This window comes from Brassica rapa, chromosome A03, assembly GCF_000309985.2.
Source record: "Brassica rapa cultivar Chiifu-401-42 chromosome A03, CAAS_Brap_v3.01, whole genome shotgun sequence".
Taxonomy (NCBI): domain Eukaryota; kingdom Viridiplantae; phylum Streptophyta; class Magnoliopsida; order Brassicales; family Brassicaceae; genus Brassica; species Brassica rapa.
Window position 1 is genome coordinate 925,103 of NC_024797.2, and position 22,514 is coordinate 947,616.

Sequence of the window (22,514 nt, forward strand, 5' to 3'; positions counted from 1 at the left end):
TAGTTAGTTTCCTCCCGGTTCGATTCGATCTCCGGTTTAGTTTAATTTCAATCCTCTTAAACCGAACCGTTGTTAAGAACGCTGAACGATACCGCATTTACATAAACACCCTTATTCAAATCGAGAAAATAACAAAACCATTCGAACCCTAATCTTCTTCTTCTTCTTCTTCTTCTCAATCGCCGTTGCTTCGCCATCGTCGCTACCGGTGAGTTTTTCCTTTGTTTTCTTCCGTAAACTCGGATCCTTTTCCATTTGGATTTGTTCTTGTTGTTCAATTGAATCGTTTAGAACTTAAGACGAGGAGTTTTATGAAACTTATACTATCAATTCGGATTTAGGGGTTCGTTTGATGATAGTGATGATGATGATGATGATGATGATGATGTATCTTTACTAGCTTAGCTATAGCTACGCTTGATTGATTCTTTCACAATGATTAATAGTTTTATTTTGCTGCAGCTTGTTCTTGAGGTTAGAGAGGAATGACTAAATCTCGTGGTACTGATGTAAGTCTTGATTACCTTCTGAATTTGAGTATGACTCTTTAGTTTATTATCTGTGATTTTTTTTTAGTTGATTGTGATTTGGTTTTGGCAAATTGTTATTAGATGGCTAAGAAGAAGGAGAAAGTTGATTCTGAATCGGATGTTAGTTGTGTGGCTGCTCATCAGCATGCTGAGTTTTTCGATAAGCTGATAGAGCTCATCCCTGCGAGATTCTACTTACCTGATGAGACGGAGAAGAAGTGGTTTCCTGGTCTTAGCAAGGCTCAGAAGGCTAGAGCCAAGAGGAAAACTACGGAGAATCTGAAGAAAGCGAGGAGGGATCGGTTGGATCCTGAGAAGTCTGGCTTGACGACTCTTGATTTGCTGAAACAGAAGATAGAGAAGGAGAAGAAGTTGAGTCATGTGGTTGCAGATGATGATGATGATGACAGTGAGGAGGAGGAAACTGATCATAAGAAGAAGCGTAGGACTGATTCTGTTACTTACGAGGAGCTGAGGCAGCGTCTACACCGTAAGATTGATGAGCTTAAAGGTGGTCGTGGAGGTTCAGATAGACCAAGAAGCCACGAAAAGAGGAAGAAGATTGTGCCTAATAAGAGAAAGAGGGAGTCAAGTTCTGTGGATGAGAGTAAGGCAGAAGATAAAGGGAAGGGTAAGCTGGATGTGGAAGAGGCTGCTAAGGATCTTACGTACGGTTACGTCAAGATCGATGACGACGAGGAGCACGGAAAGGATAAAAAGAAACGGAGGGTTTCCAAGTCGAGAGAGCTTGAAAGAGCTTTGAAGTTAGAGGCAGCAAAGAAGGATCCAGAAAAGGGCGAAGTGATTGCAAAGAAGCACTCGTGGCAGGCGGCTACAAGCAGAGCAGCTGGTATCAAGGTTCATGACGACCCAAAGCTCCTGAAGCAGAGCATCCACAAGGAGAAGAAGAGGCACGAGAAGAACGCGGAGAAGTGGAAGGAGAGAGTTGAAGGGCAACAGAAGGTTAGAGTGGAGAAGCAGCAGAAGAGATCAGGGAACATTGCGGAGAGGATTGAACAGAACAAGCTGAGGAAGATCGCAAAGAGGGAGAAGAAGCTTCTTCGTCCTGGCTTTGAAGGCCGCAAAGAAGGGTTTGTGAATGAAGGTGGAAAGTGAAACTGAAAATTCTTTGATATGCCCTTTGTGTTCCAAGATGTGATCATCTCAAAAGGAGGCTGTGAAGAGGGTTTACACATCTGAAATATCATGTCCCTAGCAATATCTCTTATCTCTTTTAGCTCGTTTTGTTTTACAGTTTGTAGACTTGTCAGATGTTGGATTTTCTACACTGCGTGTTTCTAGTTAATGATCTTAACAGGTTTTGAAATAGAATTTGCAGTTTATAGACAAACTTATCACATAAATGAGCAGATATGAATGCAAGATACTTACAAGCTATAAAATCTCAATATTAGTTTTAGTAATTGGTGTTTAAATCCGTAATCAACATTTGTAGATACTGAACTAAACTGAATCAAATTGAGTTCCAAAAAAAATGATCTTGAGGTGCGAGTTCTAGCTAGAATTAGTGGACGGAATAGTGTGGTTCGGGACATTTAAAATGGAACTTTCGTGTTATGTGGAGCCCATTGCTATAAACCCTCATTACTTTATTTTATTTACAAAAGGTTACGACATACCATGTGCATGTATTTTTTGACGTGCTGGAGTCAGCGATTGTTATCACTTATCACAGACTCATGCATCATCATCATTTCCTTCAACGATTTTAGATGAGCTCCACGTTTATGGGATTTTGAATAATTGGGCCTATATCAAATTATATATACAGCGTTGCTTCAATATTTGTTTATATCGATTGTATAATCACTACAAGAAAACAGGGGGATTCTGATGGTCGAAATCGTCAGAATTTTCGGAATAGACCGATTCTGACGAATTTCTGACGAACCAGTCCGTCGGTATAATTTCGTCGGAAAAAAAGGATTCGTCGGAATTTCGTCAGACCTTCCGACGACTTTCTGACGAATACGGAGAAACGTCATTCTGACGAACTTCCGACGATATTCCGATGCGGACACACGAGACCAGAGTTCATCGGAAAAACTATATACCGACGGAGCACGTTCCTCGAACTATATCGACGAACCGAGTCCTTGGAAAATACCGACGGACTATTGTTCGTCGGAATTTTCCGAGGAACCTTCTCCGTCGGTATTTTCCGAGGACTTCGTTCGTCGGTATAATCCGACGCCCTCAATTCGTCGGAATATATCAATTTTAAATACGAATTAATTTTGCATTTTTATATATTTTTTTATATTAAAAATTAATTAATAAATAAATAAAATCTGAAATTTAAAACTAATAATATTATAGAATTTAAATTCATACAAACCGAAATAGAAAAAAAACATTCAGAAAGTTAAAAATTCATACAAACCGAAATAGAAAAAAAACATTCAGAAAATTTTAAAAAGCAGAAAAAAACTAAGAACTCGAAGACATCAAACGATCTAGCTTCTGCATTATCTCGGCGTTGACCTTCTTCTGTAGCGGGAATATATGCGGGAACTGAGCTTTGTTCGTGAGACGATCCCGATGCACGGGAACTGCTCACCGAACTACGTCGAAGACGGGCTGCGGGGCGGGGTACATCCTCGGACCTAAAAAAAAATTAATACATCAAAAATCTTTTCAAATCATTTCTATTTTTAATGTTTTCATTTATATATTTACAAAAGGTTTTATAAACGTTTTAAAAAAAAACTATTAAACCTTTTATTATACATAGTTTATTACTGGAAACTTATAAAAAATTATAAAAAATTTAAATTTTTTTATTATACATGATTTATATATACATATATATATATATATATGTAAACAAAATTATAAAATTTTTATAAATATAGAAAAATGTTGTTAAATATTTTTAAAATTTTTAAAAAACATTTTATTATACATAGATTATTACTGGAAACTTGAAAAACGTTTTTAAAAATCAAAAAATGTTTTAAAAATAGTAAAACGTCTTGAATTTTGACAAAAACACAAAATAATTCCAAGAAAAACTAAAACAACAATCCAAACAACAATCCTAACTTATATATCCTAAACTATCCATTCAATCCTAAAATTTTCAATCAAACAACCTAAAATCCGAGATCTAACTTCCAAAACCCTAAAAAAATGAGATAAAACAAGGTTGGGATGATTCTTACATGATTTGGGGTTTGGGGAAGAGATATGAGGGTGAGAAGAGGGTTCGCAGGTGATAGGAGCTCGAGAATGGTCGGAATCGCCGTGAAAGGGAGAGAAATCGCGGAGAGGATTGAGAGAGAGGCGGAGGCGGAAATAACGAAGAAGGAAGAAGAAGAGTAATTATATTTAACGTTTCCGACGGACACAGGTTCGTCAGTATTCCGTCGGGATAATTAAATATATACCGATTGGCGGTTCGGAAAAATTTTCACGCGGTTTGGCTTTCCCGGGTAAATTGAAATTCCGACGGAATTGGTGTCCGTCAGTATATTCCGACGGAATTGGTGTCCGTCAGTATATTCTGACGGAATACTGACGACCTTTTCTGACCGAATTCCGACGACTTAGTGTTTAGGGGTTGATTACAAGTTTCTAAATGCAAAATCCAAATCTTTGATAATATATATAGTATTTGCATAAAGATTTAACAATAAAAATGTTTTTATAACACGATTTTACACAACAACATTTTTTGTAGTGTAAGATTAGATGAATATGATTGTATAAGTATATGAGTGTTAAGATGAGATGTTATGAAAACAATGATATGCATACATAAATATTTTAATGAGTTGTTATATTTGAACGGTTGTGATCTAATACTATATTAAACACTTATTATGTGTTATTTTCATTGTTTTGGCATCTAAATTTATTGATTTTTATGTTTGAAATTTTTTAGAAAAACATGTCCTCGGTAATTCGTCGGAATATACCGACGACATTCCGACGAACTAGACAAGTTCGTCGGAATGTCGTCGGTATATTCCGACGAATTACCGAGGAAATTTCCAAACTTCAATGGAACCCTTTGTCGTCGCTATGTCGTCGGTATTTTGCGAGGAATTTCCGATGGAAACATGGTTCGTCGGAAATTCGTCGGAAAGTTCCGACGGAATACCGACGATGGTAACAGTTATATCTGTTAATCGGAATGTCCTCGGAAGTTCGTCGGTATATTCCGACGAATTTCCGACGACTACAACGGTTATATGTTTTATCGGAATGTCGTCAAAAAGTCGTCGGAATATTCCGACGAACCATTTTTCTTCGGAAATTCGTCGGAAATGGCCGACGGAATTCCGACGACTTCAAATTTTTTGTTTTCGTCGGAAATTGGTCAGAAATCCGTCACAAACGTCCGACGACATTGTAGTCCGTCGGAACCTCCGTCGGAATTCGGCGTGTTTTCTTGTAGTGAATCCTTAATCCATCCATATAAAGAATTGCTCTGGGCTCTGGCATATCATGTGGATAGAAAAACACCATAAAATATAGTTTTCAAAAAAAAAAACTTCATAAATAACAAACTCATGGCTCGTTTTATTAGACTTTTATTAAAGCAAACAACATGACTGGAGAGTAGGTTTGAATCAGTTGGTCCTCCCGCAGCTCATCCGGATCTCACCATCACTACCAGTCAAGGGGCTAATTTGACTCATCTTGAGCATCGCCGCCGCGAAATCGTTGCGAAAAACCCTCGCATTTTGGCTGTACTCACGGACGATGGAGTCGGTGGAGCCACCGTTGAAAAGCACTTGGTCGAAATGGAGGAGACCTCTCTGGCTCATGAGGTTCCTGAAGTAACTGTTGTCGAAAACAAACGGCGTAAGTGAGTCCAGTAGAGCTAGATTTCCGTCGCCGGAGCCGGAGGTTATCGGGCAGTTTTGCTGGCGTGTGGCGGCGAAAGTGGGGTCAATGTTCGTTTCTTGGTAGATCCTCGTTCGAAAGTTTCTGCACTGGGCTTGCCCGATCGTGTGCGCGCCTGAAGAAACAAAAAAATTTGTTAAATAATTGAACTTAATTATTTGTTAATTAAATATCACTAAATTGTTTTTTCCGTACTGCCTATTAATAATTCATCTAATTACATTTTCGCAAATAAAGATAAAATGTCGATGGTGCGTTAAGAAAAATGTGTTGAACTTTTTTTTCAAAAAAGCACACAAATTAAGAAGAAACAAAAAGAGTCGACAAAGAATCAATTTTTTTTTTTGTCGAAGTACTCTTGATTATTTCTCTTTTTCTAGTCTTGAAGCAATATTAAATTAAAAATATAGATTAGGAAGGAATTCTCCTATTATTAGTAATAAATATTTTAAAAATTATAATCAAGAATCAACCTTAAGCTGTGAACAAATAGTTGCATATATAATAAAAAGATGGGTTTATAAAGAGAGAAATGAAACGGACCGGAGAGAGCAACCATCTCTCTAGCGGTGAATCCAAGGTTGGCGAAACTAGTAATAAGCTGGCTCAGACTCGAAGTCGGCGCTGGAATGCTACTATTCGCTGCCGCTTGACTCGCCGTTCTTGCATCTCTTCTTCCTAAATTCAACCGCCAACGAGGCCCTCCAAGCTTCAACATAAAACATTAATTAAGACGTAAAATATATATATTTTTAGACGAATATTTTTAGATCGGTTCGGTTTTGAAATTTGTGAAACCAGACTAGGAGATGATAAAGGGAGCTACGGTTACGACCGAGTCTCTAGCTGCGATGGCTAAGATATCAGCACAAGACACGACCCCAGGGCATACTCTCTCAACCGCTGATTTGATGTTGTCGATGACATTAAACCCTCGAGCAGAATTGTGGTTTGAGGCAGCGTTTTGTTCTCCCGTGAAGCTTGATGTGTCATCTAGTAGAATCGAAGCGTCGCATCCCTATATATATGTGTGAGTTAAGACTATGATTAGCAGGAAAGAACCAAAAAAAAAAATCATGCAATATTTCTTCGGATGCAAGGAACATAATTAAAGAGAAAAGGTAAAAAACAAACTTACGTTGACGAAGCAGTCGAGGTAGAACAGACGAAGGAGAGATGCACCCATTCTAGGATCGAATGCAACGGCAGAAGTAACAGCAGTTCGAACGATGGGGAGAAGAAGAGGGCAAGATGATGAGTAGAAACCTTGGCTGAGTTGTGCTTCGACGACGGTATAGTTATTACCATGCAGTAATAGTGTAACGACGATAACCAAAAAGGCAATAAGCTTATTTGAATCCATGTTTTAGTGAATAAGGACTCGGATAGACGACTTATAGTTGATTTGGTGCTTGAGGAACAATGCATAACGAAGTCGATGTTTATATAGAGACGTAGGGTGTTCTAAAATGAAAGAGTGTTGGAAAACGAAAAAAAGTTGCCAATAACTATTCTTTTGTTTTTGCTTTAAAAAAAAACTATTCTTTTTTTTATCACTAAGTTGCCAATAACTATTCAACTATATATTTTTACCAGCCAAAATTTTTAAAATTTATTGGTCAAATGTTTTAATCTCTGATTTTTTTTGTTACCCAAATCATTAATCTTTAACTTTTGCTAAGGAATTTGCTTAAAAACGATTTGAGAATCTTTATATTTTTAGTAATAAAATCAGTTTTTATTTATTGGATTAGATAACTATAAATTTAAGTGAAACTTTTGTAACATCCTGAATTGTGATATATGGAAAAGCTTAAGAGAATTGATTTGATTATTTATGTCACTAAAGTTGACTTACCTTTCCGTCACACATCCGTTTAGAACTCCAGAGTTACACGTGCTTGGACTAGAGTAGTGAAAATGATGGATGACCTATCGAGAACTGATTTCCGATACCGTGTGAGTGAGGCCACAGCACGGGGAAAGGCGGAGTGGTGATTACATAAACAGTAAACAAGACTTTTGGACTATGGAAAATTTAACGTACCACCGTCAGACGGGATGGGGTCTACGGGCCGAGTGAGCGGGTGTGGGTGGCCCATTAGTTGTGGACGGGGTGGGGTGTTATAAGTGGTATCAGAGCTGGTTAGCCATCTCGGTTCTGATCCGAGAGGCGTCTTGAGACCTGTCATGGGGCGCAACGAGGACGTTGCGTTTTTTGAGAGGGGGTTAATTGTAACATCTCGAGTTGTGATATATGGAAAGGTTTAAGAGAATTGATTTGGTTACCTATGTCACCAAAGTTGACTTACTTTTTCCGTCACACATCCGTTTAGAACTCCAGAGTTAAGCGTGTTTGAGCTGGAGTAGTGAAAAGGATGAGTGACCTATCGGGAAGTGATTTGCGATACCGTGTGAGTGAGGCCAAAGCACGGAAAAAGGTCAGTAAACAAGACTTTCGGACTTTAGAAAATTTAACGCATCATCGTCAGACAGGATGGGACCTACATGCCGAGTGAGCGAACGTGGATTGCCCATTAACTGTGGGCGGGGTGAGGCATCATAACGTTTTGTACAAAAATGATTATGAACGAAAACTATATAATAAAACAACTAATTCACTAATTTTGTTGTGGATTCAAATCCTACAAAGCTTGATTCCGTTGCTCTTGTTAGGTCGAAAATTAGACTGAACTCAAATAATTGAACATCACTTATCTTTTCACTGGGTGTCTGCCTATCTGGCTAATACGTCTAGATCTGATCAAGATGCTTTCCCACGAGGAAAATCAAATAGTGATACAGAAGATGAAATCATAATTTTATTTATAAGCCAACATCACGTGAGTAGTACGTAAATTTCCATCAAATAGTACGTAACTGCGTTCTAACAATGACTTTCTAATGAATTTATCTCAAACATCACGTTAATCGTACGCAAATAGCCATTCTGTAAACTGGGTTTAAAGTTTTTCTAATTAATTTATCTCACCCATTATCACGTAAATAGTACTTAAATAGCTTTTCAAATTAAGCAGAAGCTTCCCATAGCCATAGTTGACTTTGAAAATGATGAGAAAATAAGATATTAATAAATTTAATAAAATATATAGTAGTGTTTAATCTGACAGTTTTATAGTCTGGCCGTCCCGTGATAAGTGCGATATTGTATATCCATGTGGTGACATGATATATTACACTCTGATCACGCATATTTCAGTTCTTAATATTGTATATATTCATACGTAAAATGATTGATCATTATTAACGTGAAATAAAAATTAAAAGGTCAACAGTTCCAACTCGTAACATCTAGATCACGTTTTGCGCGTGAGCATATAAAGACCACGTTGTGCGCAGGAGCATATAAATGAATTTTGTAAACAACACTTGGAAAACAGAGTCTTCTTTAAAATAGGCCGAAATATTCTGAAAGAGGTTTGAGGTTTTATGTTTAAACACACAAAAATTAAAGTATCTACATGGATGAGTCTTCTTTAAAATATTTTCGAAATATTCTGAAAGCTAAAATGATAACAATTAAAAATAAAAATAATTAAGTTGACCAAATATAAATCACTGCTGCGTACTACTCTGTTTTCTTCTTCTCATTCAGGTTATGATGCAAGTGATTCAGATTCCAATGATAAGAAAGATTGATGACATTTTTCAATATTTTGTTACCCAGACATTTGACTAGTGACTTTAAATTTGTTAGTATCTCTCCCCTCCCCCTTGTTTAATCCTATTGCTGCATTGAAATCAGAAGCTTTGGTGTCATTTCAGTGGTAAAAGAATCATCGGTTGTCAATGTTATTACCACGCAATCCAAGTTATTCAACTGTGACAGAACTCGTTGTTGTAATACTAGTGTGTCTGTAATCATCGTCCATAGTTTTTCGCCAGTCGTTTACTATATCTTTGTGCACGGAATCAAAATTAATTTTAATGTTTGCAATAAAGTTACACTACCTGAGATACTTACACTACCTGACTTTTCTTCTCCTTATTCCAGATTTAGAATCTACACTCTCGTTTTAGGATTTATGATTTATTGGGTTTGAATGAAATGTCAAAGATAAATTAAGCCAAAATTTTGAATCTCTGCAAGGATGGATCATTTTTTGGATAATGAACTATTGAAAAAAATGAATCATGATCCTCAACTGTAACAAGTCCCTGAGTTTTTATCATGCTGTTTCTTTTACTTATTGAACGTGCATGGGTTTCACCATGTTTTGAAACCTTCTAGTAAACGATCATATGATAAATCTGAAGAGTGTAACAAAAGAATGTTTTGTTCTAAAATGCAAAACCGAGTTTAAAAAAAAAAATGAACCAAAAAGAGCAGCTATGTACGACCATTCAAACGTTCAGGGTGGTGTTATTCATAAACCCAACAAAACAGCAAGGAAGCAACTTTTCTCCGCTTCTAATTTGAGTGCTGACAAAAACAAACTCTCTTAATGGAAAATGAAGAATTGGATTCTTGTATAATCAGAGAAAATCTCCATGCTTAGAACCTGTGCTCTAGCTTCTCTTGCTCTTGGTAGTGTTGAGCATACCTGCGTTCATTTACAACCCAAACCACAATGAACAATGATTGATAGTATATCACCAACAACATCAACATTACAATTATTCACAATACACAAAGCAAAGCTAATTCCTCAATAGTCCTTATCTGAAGAAATCACCATGAATCAATCAATAACCCTAAAACCATTTGTGTGTGTCATATCCAATCAAAACCACAAACCTAGATTCGAAGAACATCGCAATCATTTGATATATAGAGAGAGAGGGGGGAGGCGTACGAGTAGGTTCCGATGACGGGAGCGAGGAGGAGAATAGTGCTGATCCAATTCTCGGAGACCTTGTGGTGGATCTTCTCAGGCAGATCCTTCCATAGACCAGTCATGATCTTCTGCTGAAACGGTGACAATGCGTAAACCACCGCCTTCAGTTCCACCGGCTGCTTCCCCATCTTCGTCTTCGTCTTCTTCTTCTGCGACGAAACAACAAAGACGGATATACGCAGCGTCTCCACCTATACGTCGTCGTACTGTGGTTTTCGATTTACGCAGGGTATTTAAAATTGGGCCTTGTACTAATGGGCTTCTGATTCTCTGCCGAGTAATGTATTGATGTTTGCTTCAGTCCACGAGGACGGAAGATTCTTTTGTATTTTGAACAATTTTAAAAAATCTCTATTTATTCGGGTAAACAAAACCCACCCATTGGAATATTAATGGCTTTAATAGAGGCATTAGCTCAGATGCTTCATGTGTACCAACAATAAATTGGTCCTAACCTTAAGGGATATGGGCTTTTGTAGTAGTTACGTAGGCAATTGCGTAGATTGATATCATCAATGGCGTTAGAACACACGTAGTCCCTGAAGTGGCCACGGTATGACACACGACGCACATGCAATGACTGATATTATATGGTCGAAGCTAAGCCCCAATAAGTATTTAGTAAAATATACTATTTTAATATTTCCAATAAAATATTTAATGTTAGTAACTTTTTGATAGGAAACCAAATGACAGCTGCTCTTATTCTCCCTTCAACGTAAATTGAAAACCGTATATTTACAACATCAACAAAAAGTTAACCATTGTCTTTTGCCACAGAGACACGACTAAAAAGTGTTAAAAATTGCAAAATAATTCAGAAAGGAATATGCATACATTTTAGATCTGGAATGATCAATCATACAAAGTGATTACAACATAACCAAGTTGCTTTGGTCTAATGGTATATGAGCTCCAACTTGAGTGTCCGCCCTGGGTTCGAGTCTTGGCCACTGCGGATTCACATATAGGTTGCAGCATCCGAGACCGAAGACCGTTACGCGGTGAGCCATCTGGTGACCTTCGGATCTATGCTCGCTTCGGTTTCTAGTCTGGACCACCACGGTGGAGATAGGATATTCGGTTATAAAAAAAAGTGATTACAACATACATCTACAATAACTAGAAATAAAGGCCAAAAATATTATGCACCAATGATTTAAAAATTTACATTTAGTGGGCAACGGCGAGAGGACTTTCTCCAACTTCTCACTAAAAAAAGAAGCTTCTACATCACTGGTGTTTGTTGGTGGCCGGTGGCCTTCGCCGCCGGTTACCATCTTTTTTTTTGTTTTATATGTATATATTCGATCTGTTTGATCGATCTTTTATTCCGGTTGCGGATGTTCTTTTCGCTAGGCGATTTTGAAGTGCTTATGATCATCAACAGCCAGAGCCAATTTTCATTCAATTCCTTTCTCTGGTCTTACTTAGTTGATCCTTAATAAAGTTCCGATCTTTTGATCGGTAGTCGTTTAGGGGTCTTCTCTCAATGGAAACCTAACATCCCGACTGTTTTTCATTTGGTTCTCCTCTTCCCGTCGGTTATCCTCTATCTTCATCTATAAGGAAATCAATCTTTGCTTTATATCATCAAGCAAAGTTTTCCAGAGGAGATAAAGATTGAGTTTTGCAAGTTGTCTCGTGATTTGCTTCAGTTTTAGATGAGTTGAAACTTGTTATTAGCAAGTGTTTCAACAAGAACTGTGGGTAAATCAGTTCAAGCTGCTTGGTAAGTATCACATCCGGCGATAAGAATGAAGATCCGGTGAAGACAGAGGCGTCACAGAGAGAAGTATCCAACAAGTGAAGATCTTTCAATCCAGCCACGAAGCTTGAGCAAGCTGTGTGAATTTTGCTGGAGGAGTGGCGTGCCAATTACCCGACTGTAGCAGCGGCGCGTGCGATGGCGCGTATCCAAACTTGATATGAAAGCGTGTGATGACGCGTGAGTTGAAGAATTTCTGCATGATGGACGCGCGTCCTGCGGACGTGTCTTTCTCGAAGATGCTGGCAAAGTCAATAAATTAGGCTTTACCATGTAGGTTTATTTAAATTTCGAGATTGTAACTTATGGGTAATGAACCTTATTGTATCTTCACTTGTACAAAAGCCCATTAGGGCATTATCAATATAAGTTTGTTGACAAAAAAAAAAAAAAAAAGTGGGCAACGGCGAGAGTTGTCTAGAAAAAAGCAGGAGTCAGTAACGAAGATAACAGATACGAGCATGAGCTGTTGTCCCTTGTCATACTTTAACTATTTTTTAAACAAAAATCCTCATGATCTTTAACAAAAAGGTTTAAATATAGAGAATATATTACTTCGCCGTACAGCGCGTTCCTAGTGGTTCGAGAAGATGCCGGACACTAGTCAGTCAGAGAAGACATCTAAGCCAGTCAAAACCCCAACGACCGAATCAAATGATGACACGTCATTATTTTTCAAGCGCAGCTAAATATTAATAAAAATCGGAAATATCTAGAGAAGGCTATAAATAGATCCTGGATCATTCTCGTCACCATAATACTTGTAATTTTCTGAGACAAGCTTTCTTACCAAAAGAAGAAGAGAGATATCATTAGAGAAGACGCGAGAAGAATTAGATACACGAACAGATTTGATTTGGACCACAACTTCGGATTCTTAGTTATCTACAACCAATAGGTATATATCGTTGTCCTGATTATTGTTTGTGTATATAAGTTTTGTCCTGATTCATTCTTTTATGTGTGTTCAAATATTGTTTTAATGGTATTTATAACACTTGGACTTGTGTTCTGATACATAAGTGTTGCCGCTATTTTGTAGATTGTGTTTGTGTCTGGTGAGACGTAAATGGCAGTTTATTTTCATAGTGGGGATATTAATAAAACTCAGCTCGATACATCGAGGAAAAGGAAGTCAAGAAGTAGACGTGATGGTACCACTGTGGCTGAGAGGCTTCAGATATGGAAACAGTACAATGATAATGTAGAAGAAGCTTCCACCAAGAAGCGGAAAGTACCTGCGAAAGGATCAAAGAAAGGGTGTATGAAAGGCAAAGGAGGACCAGAGAATGGTCAGTGTAGTTTCAGAGGAGTTAGGCAGAGGATTTGGGGTAAATGGGTCGCTGAGATCAGAGAGCCTAACCGTGGTAGTAGGCTTTGGCTTGGTACTTTCCCAACCGCTGACGAAGCTGCTTGTGCTTATGACGAGGCGGCTAGGGTTATGTACGGTCCCATGGCCCGTCTCAACTTCCCCCAGTCGTCTGTGACTGATGTGACTAGTAGTTCGAGTCATTCTGAGGTGTGCACGGCTCCAGGACTTGTTCATGTGAAAACAGAAGATGCAGATTATGAATCCAATTCCTTCGTTGAAGCTGATGCCAAGAATGGTGCCTACACACATGAAGAAAAGGTAAAGAAGGACGTTAAGGTAGATGCTGGTAGTGATTGGTTGAGCGAGTTTGAACAGAAGTATTGGAGTGAAGTTTTGGAGGAGAAAGAGAAACAAAAGAAGCAAGTAGAAACCTGTCAGAAACAGCCTGCATCGCTATCTGTTTCAGATTACGGTTGGCCTGAGGATTTGGATCAGAGTCACTGGGAGATGTTTGATGTTGATGAGCTTCTAGGTGACTTGAATGGAGACATGTTTACAGGCTTGGACCAGAGCCAATGTCTAGCGGGCAGTGTAGGTGGTGGTTTGTCGGAATCCGAGAAGAAGCAAATTGGACTATATCCGCTTCAAAGCCTTGACTCTAGTTACGGATTGCCTCCGCTTCAGCTTGATGCACAGGATGATAATGAGTTCGTTGATCTGAGATTCTTGGACCTGGAGAGATGAGACAATGGAATGTAGCTGGGTATATTTGTATTCTGTAATTTGCCTTTTATACCATCATGTGTGTTAAAGACTCTATTGACATTTTTGTAATATAGAGAACCTCATAAGACTATATTTTCTATTGAACTGTATATATTTATACTGCGAGAAACTGTCTTCTCTGCAACAGAGAATGTATGACTTGCAAGTTGCTACACTGACTCTCTTTAGTTCTGTAACTTCTGTTGGTAATTATCCAATGTAAAGGAGCTTTGAAATGTGTCATGCCTGATGGGCTTTAATGTATCTCTCAAATGGATTGTGATGGATCATTCATGTGAAATATAATGGTACGTCTATTTGGCCTGTCTCTTAAATTTTGTTATAAATATGCATGAACTCAAAATACCTGCTGCAGGTTAAATGATTTATTAGGTGATTTGTTGTTATCGGAATCTAGAGGGTGAGTTATACAAGGTTAAATCCAATTTACGAACTGACGCACACGTACTATACATTAACGTACTGGTTTAATCCATTTCTTAAGATAGTTACTGTTAGAAGGATATCTTTTGAAAGAAAATGTATAGAACGATCTTGTGTATTTTAAATTCGATAATTCATTTTAAACAAGTTTCTCTTATTTTCAAATGCAGATTCATTCACCACAAAGATTTATATATCTACATATACACGCACATATTCGTGTTTATTCACATGTTGTGTGTATGCTTGTAATATGGATAAGGATAAGTGGCTGCATTACATGATAAAAGCGGTGTTGATATTTTGAAATTATTATTAGAAAAGGAACATGCCTCCTCTTAAAAGAGCAAAATGGTAAGTGAATACAGCCAAATTGGTCAGTAAAGTTTGTTGTAGTTATTATCTTCAAGAGATGTTTCTCAGGCAGCTTCTTCTTTTCAACATTCTGAAGGATAAAGAAAGATATTGAACTATTTGGAATTTCAGTAATACTCTTCTTTGTATATGCAAAGTTTTAAGTCTCTTTAGTTCCATGCAATAACTAACACTGCGTCAAAAAATGTAGTACGGAGCTACAAATATCGATTCCGATTATCGAAATTAATGCAACATAACTGCATGTCTATACAATTAGCTACAAATAGGGTATCACACCATGACGCCAATGTCGTCATTTCAGATTATCATAATCTAAAAGTATAAATATACGAAGTCGCACGATGCAACAACCTTTGTACTAAATGAGAATATAATATTAAAATGGCAACAAGAATAAAACAAATAGAGAAAAAGGAAAGGATTAATCTTCCACCTAAACCAAGTCCAAAGAAGTTTGCAAGTTGCAACATCCACTTGCATCGTCAGGCGTAAGCTTTTTGATAAGGTCTCTCACCTTCCTCGTTTCCTCCAAACTTCTCTCTCCATACACATATATGCATATATACAATACATACATACTATATATTCTTACATATATGTAACAAACACATCAACATCTGTGCATGCACGTGTGCTCATGCATGTATGGTGCTCTGAATTAGCCATTCCTATGGGCCATGGCTATCACGAATTGTGATTAACACAACCAATCAATTATATATTAGACCACATTTCAAATGCGTTATTCCGGCTGACAGATATATAGATACCATATGTTCTGAATTTGTAATAAATAGTCAAACCAGTGTTACATCAAATAACTTATAATCATCACGACTTTTTATATAAAAATATATCAGAGACGATATTTTAATTGCGACTCATAAATTGACCTTAATCATTCTTCAAAAGAAATATTGTACATTTTATTTATATTAGTAATAATGAATTAAAACATGAATACAATTAGAGTATTTTATAATAACAAGCAAATCTTTTTAATAGGTAATGATATATTCATATTAAAAATGACAACTGAAATTAACCTTTTTCCAGAAAAAATATTTACCGGATCATATATAATTAAACCCTGTAGATTCTCAATCTGGATGGAAAATGAGGAATATACAATGGAATGTATTTATAGAAAATGTAGACGTCTAAAGATAAAAAATCATGGGACATAAAATGGTACAATGCATCTATCATACATGGTCACATATACAAACACAACTGAGTCTATACACACACAAACCCTTCACATCCCCAGCTATCTCTATCTATCTATCGACAACTATATATAAAGAAAACACAATATGTTCAATATCTTATTATTTAAAAGTTGATCATCCTCTAAAAATTTCTCAAACAAAACCAACTTGACAACCGACAGCGACCGAAATCAAAAAAGTTCTCTTCTTCTCTCATCAACCAATATATACGAATCCACAATTTTTCATTCACATAACGAGAGCTAGATAGAGAAGAAGGAGTGAGAACAAGAGAATAAGACGAAGAAGAAGATATCAGAGATGAGATCAGCGGTGCAGATCCAACAGAGCTCCGACGCCCCCAACGGCTTCCACACGCTGCAGCCACACGACCAAACCGATGGTCTGATCAGACGAGTGTGTCTCACGCGCGGTATGCATGTGCCTGAGCACGTGGCGATGCACCACACGTACGACGTTGGTCCGGATCAGTGCTGCTCCTCGGTGGTGAAGACGATCCACGCGCCACCCGAGTCCGTCTGGTCCCTCCTGCGTCGTTTCGATAACCCTAGAGCTTACAAGAACTTCATCAGGCAGTGCCGTATCATGCAAGGCGACGGGCTACACGCCGGAGATCTCCGGGAAGTCATGGTCGTGTCGGGACTCCCTGCTGTCTCGAGCACCGAGAGGCTTGAGATCCTGGACGAGGAGCGTCACGTGATAAGCTTTAGCGTCGTGGGTGGGGACCACCGGCTCGAGAACTACCGATCGGTGACGACACTGCATGCGTCGGATGACGAAGGAACCGTCGTGGTGGAGTCTTATATCGTCGATATACCGCCGGGAAACACGGAGGAGGAGACTGTTAGCTTCGTTGATACTATAGTCCGGTGCAATCTTCAGTCTCTGGCTAGAAGTACCAACCGGCAATAATCATGTTTTTTATATTGTTGCAATTATGTATCTATTTTTCTCTCTTTTTATATTTTATTTGGATGGCAAGGATAAAAATTTCGAGTGCCTATTTTTTAATATAAGTATGGTTTAGAAATAATTGAAATTTGTTTGAGACTTGGTAGCAATATCGACATATACCACATATTTCGAGGGGTTCGCACCGTTGGTACATAATAACATTTGTGAGTTGATAATATGTTAAATAATTTGTGTTTAATTTATGATTTCTTTTTCATTAATGTCTTCACCGTTTTTGTTGTATGTAAGTGTTAACATGATATACTTGTACTTTTCGCAAAAAAAATGTATAATCTTAAGGCCGATGTTAGTATAATCTTAAAGCCGATATTCTGAACTAGGAATCAATTTGATTACAGAAGTTACATCTGCCGTGTGTCTGTTTTGACTAAATACATTGATAAATATTAAATTGTCTACAAAAAGCCTGGGTATTCTGGCAAAAAAACAACTTTTGACCAAAAAACAGTATACATTATTCTCGTAAGATCATATGTATTCAAGATGAAAAGAATCGTATTTGAAAAGATCATATAGAAGGGAATATAGTTTTGGTTTGACAAAAAAAGAAGAAGGGAATATAGTTTAAACCTGATTACCATGTTCATATAATTATTTATTAGAACAAAAGCAAAGACTGACGTGCTTAAACTATTGCCAACTTGAGTTTCATTGGCTACTAGTCTGGTCAAGTTGGGATTATCTTATTCTATTCCGTTTGTGTTTCCTTAGTTAATTACAACCAACCAACCTAGTGGTTCATATTTTATTCAAATTTAAGTTCTTTGGTCTACTAATTTTTTTTTGTTATATGGGGTTACTTTAATTCGTTTGATTCAAAGTTTTATTCAAGTAAGAAGGTTCTAAAAGGACATGCAAAAATAAAACTTAGCTGGAAACGCGTGGCAACGTGATAGTTCTTATTCCCCTAGTGGGAAATGATACAAAGAACCTGTATATTCAATTTATTTTTACGAACACAAGGATTAAAAGAACAAATTATCAACTCATAGCTTTCCGCTTTCAGTCAAAAAACTCATAGCTTTCCGCTGCAAACACCCAAATTATTCCTTCTCTAGAAGTCTACAACGATTTGAATTATAGAACACACACAAAATGGTCATACATCAATAACATAAGAGTAACTTTCTTAAATGCAATGGATATCAGGGTGTCGTGCCTTTTCTTATAACCTAAATGATCTCGTTGTTCTTACAAATCTAGACATGGAAACTAACAAACATGTGTACATACTTAAATTGTTTAATGAATCGGGTAAGGACTATAAAATTTTGTCGTGTAATAATATTTAAGTGCCGAGAGTATTTTGAAATCAAGCCGAAATAGATATCTTCTATTAATGGGCTTTTGAAAGCTGCACAAAAAGGGCTTTTGAAGAAACCGAGAAAATACGATTCAATTGGTAGCCGGTTCAGTATTTAATTTTGGTTCGCTTCTAGTTTTTGAGAAGTACGTGGGATCATATTGTTCTAAAGATTATGGAAAATCAATAAAATGATTCCCACTTTTTCATTTAAACCTTTTGTACACTCCAAAAGCAACTAAATTGTGAATCCTTATGAAAACCTTATGAGTTCAAGTTACCTAATGTTCAATTCACACTGTGTGAATACAATTTCTACAAATCCACTTGACAAAACGTATATAAATTTTCCAAAACATGATATTATCTTTTCTTGGAAAAGTTTTTTACTTGTGAAAAAAACACTTGAGATCATCCTAGTTAAATCTTTACTTTAAATAATTTTCACTATATTTTTATAATCCACCCTTCAATCCATATAATTGTTTTAAGGAAAAAATTTAATAAACCTTTCATAGAATTAACATTAACTATATAACTTAACCACACATTACATTGAATCATTTGTGAAATTTTGAAACTCGTAAACAAAAAAAATCAAAATCTGAAATCTGACCGTAAAGATTTACCAACATGCATCTCTATTTTTATTTTTTTAAGTTCTAAACTTTGTTAAAATACTTTTTGATAATTACATTTTTTTCTAAAAAACCAATTAATCAAACATTACTTAAACAAACATTGAAGTCCGTAATCCTTAGATTTTTCTCTTCATTTTCTATTGCTATTTCTCATACGTTGATCAAATATTGTGGCTTAATAGATAGAATCTCTCGTAGCATCAATCTTTGATGATTCATTAATCCGCTCCATAACCAACTTTTATTTTTCTACAATCTAGCCATGCAAATTAACAAACATACATACATATTGCAATGTTATAAATTTGGTGAAATTTAATGGAAATTTAAGGAATGAAATTTAACAAATTTGTGTCTTGCTAGCTAATTTGTATATTCTATACTTATACATCTTCAATTTTACTTGTAAATTTTAAACGTTGTTTGAATAATTTTTTATATTTACATTTTTGAAAAAAAAAATTGATTAAGCATCACTTAGCCAAACATTGAAGTCTGTAATCTTTAGAAATTTCTCACATGTTCTATTGTTGTTTCTCATACGATGATCAAACATCGTAACCATCAAACCTAATAACTATATAAAAACATCATCTAACTCAAAATCAATATTCGATGATTTTTTATACAAATCTAGTCATGCAAACTAATAAACATACATACATATTTCTAAAATACTTATGTTTAATCAAAATTGTTGGATAAATATATGATTCAATTATCAATCAATCGAACCATTTAAACAAAAAAAAATCATTATATTTTTAACATATAAACAAGTAATAACATTAATAATTTGTAACCATCAAACCTAATAACCATATAAAAACATCATCTACCACAAAATCAATATTTGATGATTCTTTAATCCGCTCCATAATCAATTTTGATTTTTCTACAAATCTAGTCATACAAACTATTTTTTGCAACTAATATTTATATCGTCAGAGATTCTTTGTTTATTTAACACTACAATACGTATTAGAGAGAAATAAGCGGGGAAAAACAAAACTGAAAACTTTTTTTATGGAGTAATACAAATGGATTAATAGGTTGACAAACAAACAAAATATAATGGATTAATAAAATACTTGAGCGCAAATTCTGCGATAAAAAACTGAATTCGATTGATAAAATATTGAGCTTTGTTCTACAGTCCATACTCAATAAATATACATACATATTTCTAAAACACTTAAAAATTTTAATCAAAATTGTTGGATAAAGATATGATTATTATCAATCAAACAATTTAAACAAAAAAAATCATTATATTCTTAACATAATAAACAAGTAATAACATTAGCAATTTGTATCCATCAAACCTAATAACTATATAAAAACATCATCTACCTCAAAATTAATATTTGATGATTCTTTAATCCGCTTCATAATCAACTTTGTTTTTTTTCTACAAATCTTGTCATGCAAACTAATAAACATACATACATATATCTAAAATACTTAAAATGTTTAATCAAAATTGTAAGATAAAGATATGATTCAATTATCAATCAATCAAATCATTTAAACAAAAAAAACTTATTATATTTTTAACATAATAAACAAGTAATGACATTAGAAATTTGTAACCATCAAACCTAATAACTATATAAAAACATCATCTGCCTCAAAATCTATATTTGATGATTCTGTAATCCGTTCCATAATCAACGTTGATTTTTTGTACAATATCTAGTCATGCAAACTAATGAACATACAAATATTTCTATAAAACTTAAAATGTTTAATCAAAATTATTGGATAAAGATATGACTCAATTATCAATAAATCAAAACATTTAAGAACAAAAATTATTATATTCTTAACATAATAAACAAGTACTAACATTATCAATTTGTAACCATCAAACCTAATAACTATAATAAAACATCATCTACCTCAAAATCAATATTTGATGCTTCTTAGTCTGCTCCATAATCAACTTTGATTTTTCTACAAATCTAGTCATGCAAACTAATAAACATACATACATATTTATAAAATACTTAAAAAATATTTAATCAAAATTGTTGTGTAAAGATATGATTCAATTATCAATCAATCAAAAAATTTAAACAAAAAATTATTATATTCTTAACATAATAAATAAGTAATAAGCTATACAATAAAATATTTGTTATATATCTAATTCAATGATTTTTTACTCAATCTCGATTGATAAGCTATTAACTGATGGCAAAGAAAACAATTAACTAATTAGTTAAATACAATCAAATAAAATTATTATTTTAGAAAAACAAATTAGTTTACTATTTTTACAGAATATATCATGTGTGCATAGATGAACTTTGATTGACTTTATTTGTGTTTGATCATTTTTATGAATATTGAGTGTTATAAAATCATTACTATTTCATAAACAAACTAAGAATCTTATGGATTATTCTACAGAAAAACAAAAAAATGTTACAATGAAAAATGACAAATATTATTAGAATGTTATATTTTCTTACAAATAAACTTCATATATATATATATAAATTTACATTAATCATTTTACATTCGACTCCGATAAATAAAATAAAAAGATCATACATAAACTGTTCCATTAAATTAAATAAAACAAACAAAAAAACAAGAATAGTTAGATGATACGTAGATAAAATCTTATTATTTTTCCAAAAAGTATATCTAGACAACATCATCATCAGCTTATAAAGTCGTAAACAACAAAACATCTAGCATGTGATTGAAACTATACCTTTGATCAAACCAAAATCCGGATATTAATAATATCAATATCATAACCCATGTCGGGCATGTATCTTTTCATGATCAACAATATTATTTTTAAAGAAAACTTTTTTATCTAAATATTATATTAAAAAAAAATTCTAAAGCTAGAAACATGCAAAGATCGATCTTTCGGAATCAGTACATCAAGAGAAAAAAAAATCAAAAATAGCAAATAAAGATAAAAAGGGGAATCCCCTATATATTATTTGAGAAACATTCCAACATTTTTTTGTAGCCATGTGTCATCTCTAGAATGATTCTTAGAATTTTTAGAGAAATATGTTGGTCCATCTAAATATATAATAAGCTTTTTATTAAACCACAATAAATACATTATTAATATGCTTCATTATTTCCTTAAATAAGATTACGGAATTGCCTAATGTGGCTAAAGTATATATGACAATTAATGATTTTGAATAATAAAGATTTGATAAAAATATGTGTGTATTATAATTATATTTGTTTAATTTTAAGCTATTAAAATAAATTAAAAAATCATAATAACTATATAATAAAAATTAAAAAAAAATATTTATATATTATATTTTGAATTTTTAAAAACGAGTATAAATTACTAAAACTGTTAAAACTTTCACATTCAAATTTTGTGATCTATGATTTAAAACTTTTGTTATGACATGATACAAATAATTAAAAAATAATTTAAGT

The 22,514-nt window shown here is 34.8% G+C and overlaps 5 protein-coding genes across 7 annotated transcripts; 3 read left to right on the forward strand and 2 right to left on the reverse strand.

Moving 5' to 3' along the window:
* Nucleotides 1-26: 26 nt before the first annotated feature.
* Nucleotides 27-1,894, forward strand: LOC103855622 (ribosomal RNA-processing protein 14). Of its 3 annotated transcripts, none has more exons than XM_033289191.1 (3): nucleotides 27-208; nucleotides 460-509; nucleotides 612-1,894. In XM_033289191.1, exons 2-3 carry the CDS (start codon nucleotides 486-488, stop codon nucleotides 1,644-1,646), a joined length of 1,059 nt encoding a protein of 352 aa, XP_033145082.1. In that variant the 5' UTR covers nucleotides 27-208; nucleotides 460-485; the 3' UTR covers nucleotides 1,647-1,894. The 3 variants fall into 3 exon arrangements, with proteins under 3 accessions (XP_033145082.1, XP_009130876.1, XP_033145083.1); XM_009132628.3 differs by having other exon boundaries at nucleotides 92-208; nucleotides 463-509; nucleotides 612-1,881; XM_033289192.1 differs by lacking the exon at nucleotides 460-509 and having other exon boundaries at nucleotides 94-208.
* A 1,731-nt stretch (nucleotides 1,895-3,625) lies between these two features.
* Nucleotides 3,626-9,408, reverse strand: LOC103855623 (peroxidase 52). Its single transcript, XM_009132631.2, has 4 exons — nucleotides 6,544-9,408; nucleotides 6,232-6,423; nucleotides 5,949-6,114; nucleotides 3,626-5,520 (listed from the first exon to the last, which is right to left on the reverse strand). The coding sequence occupies exons 1-4, from the start codon at nucleotides 6,766-6,768 to the stop codon at nucleotides 5,129-5,131; spliced, it is 975 nt and encodes a 324-aa protein (XP_009130879.1). The 5' UTR covers nucleotides 6,769-9,408; the 3' UTR covers nucleotides 3,626-5,128.
* A 246-nt stretch (nucleotides 9,409-9,654) lies between these two features.
* On the reverse strand, nucleotides 9,655-10,479 carry LOC103855624 (cytochrome b-c1 complex subunit 8). The gene is made up of 2 exons (XM_009132632.3): nucleotides 10,223-10,479; nucleotides 9,655-9,970 (listed from the first exon to the last, which is right to left on the reverse strand). Exons 1-2 carry the CDS (start codon nucleotides 10,390-10,392, stop codon nucleotides 9,922-9,924), a joined length of 219 nt encoding a protein of 72 aa, XP_009130880.1. The 5' UTR covers nucleotides 10,393-10,479; the 3' UTR covers nucleotides 9,655-9,921.
* Nucleotides 10,480-10,714: 235 nt separating this feature from the next.
* On the forward strand, nucleotides 10,715-14,399 carry LOC103855625 (dehydration-responsive element-binding protein 2A). Its single transcript, XM_009132633.3, has 2 exons — nucleotides 10,715-12,930; nucleotides 13,075-14,399. Exon 2 carries the CDS (start codon nucleotides 13,102-13,104, stop codon nucleotides 14,086-14,088), a length of 987 nt encoding a protein of 328 aa, XP_009130881.1. The 5' UTR covers nucleotides 10,715-12,930; nucleotides 13,075-13,101; the 3' UTR covers nucleotides 14,089-14,399.
* Nucleotides 14,400-15,619: 1,220 nt separating this feature from the next.
* On the forward strand, nucleotides 15,620-21,689 carry LOC103855626 (abscisic acid receptor PYL5). Its single transcript, XM_033289208.1, has one exon. The coding sequence runs from the start codon at nucleotides 16,464-16,466 to the stop codon at nucleotides 17,073-17,075; it is 612 nt and encodes a 203-aa protein (XP_033145099.1). The 5' UTR covers nucleotides 15,620-16,463; the 3' UTR covers nucleotides 17,076-21,689.
* Nucleotides 21,690-22,514: the final 825 nt, after the last annotated feature.

Coding starts and splice junctions, on each gene's coding strand:
- LOC103855622 (XM_033289191.1), top strand. CDS start 486: ATGACTAAATCTCGTGGTACTGAT. Junction 510..611: donor CTAAATCTCGTGGTACTGAT/GTAAGTCTTGAT, acceptor AATTGTTATTAG/ATGGCTAAGAAGAAGGAGAA.
- LOC103855623 (XM_009132631.2), bottom strand. CDS start 6,768: ATGGATTCAAATAAGCTTATTGCCTTTTTGGTTATCGTCGTTACACTA. Junction 6,424..6,543: donor ACCTCGACTGCTTCGTCAAC/GTAAGTTTGTTT, acceptor ACATATATATAG/GGATGCGACGCTTCGATTCT. Junction 6,115..6,231: donor CTAGAGACTCGGTCGTAACC/GTAGCTCCCTTT, acceptor TTTATGTTGAAG/CTTGGAGGGCCTCGTTGGCG.
- LOC103855624 (XM_009132632.3), bottom strand. CDS start 10,392: ATGGGGAAGCAGCCGGTGGAACTGAAGGCGGTGGTTTACGCATTGTCA. Junction 9,971..10,222: donor CCCGTCATCGGAACCTACTC/GTACGCCTCCCC, acceptor AAATGAACGCAG/GTATGCTCAACACTACCAAG.
- LOC103855625 (XM_009132633.3), top strand. CDS start 13,102: ATGGCAGTTTATTTTCATAGTGGGGATATTAATAAAACTCAGCTCGAT.
- LOC103855626 (XM_033289208.1), top strand. CDS start 16,464: ATGAGATCAGCGGTGCAGATCCAACAGAGCTCCGACGCCCCCAACGGC.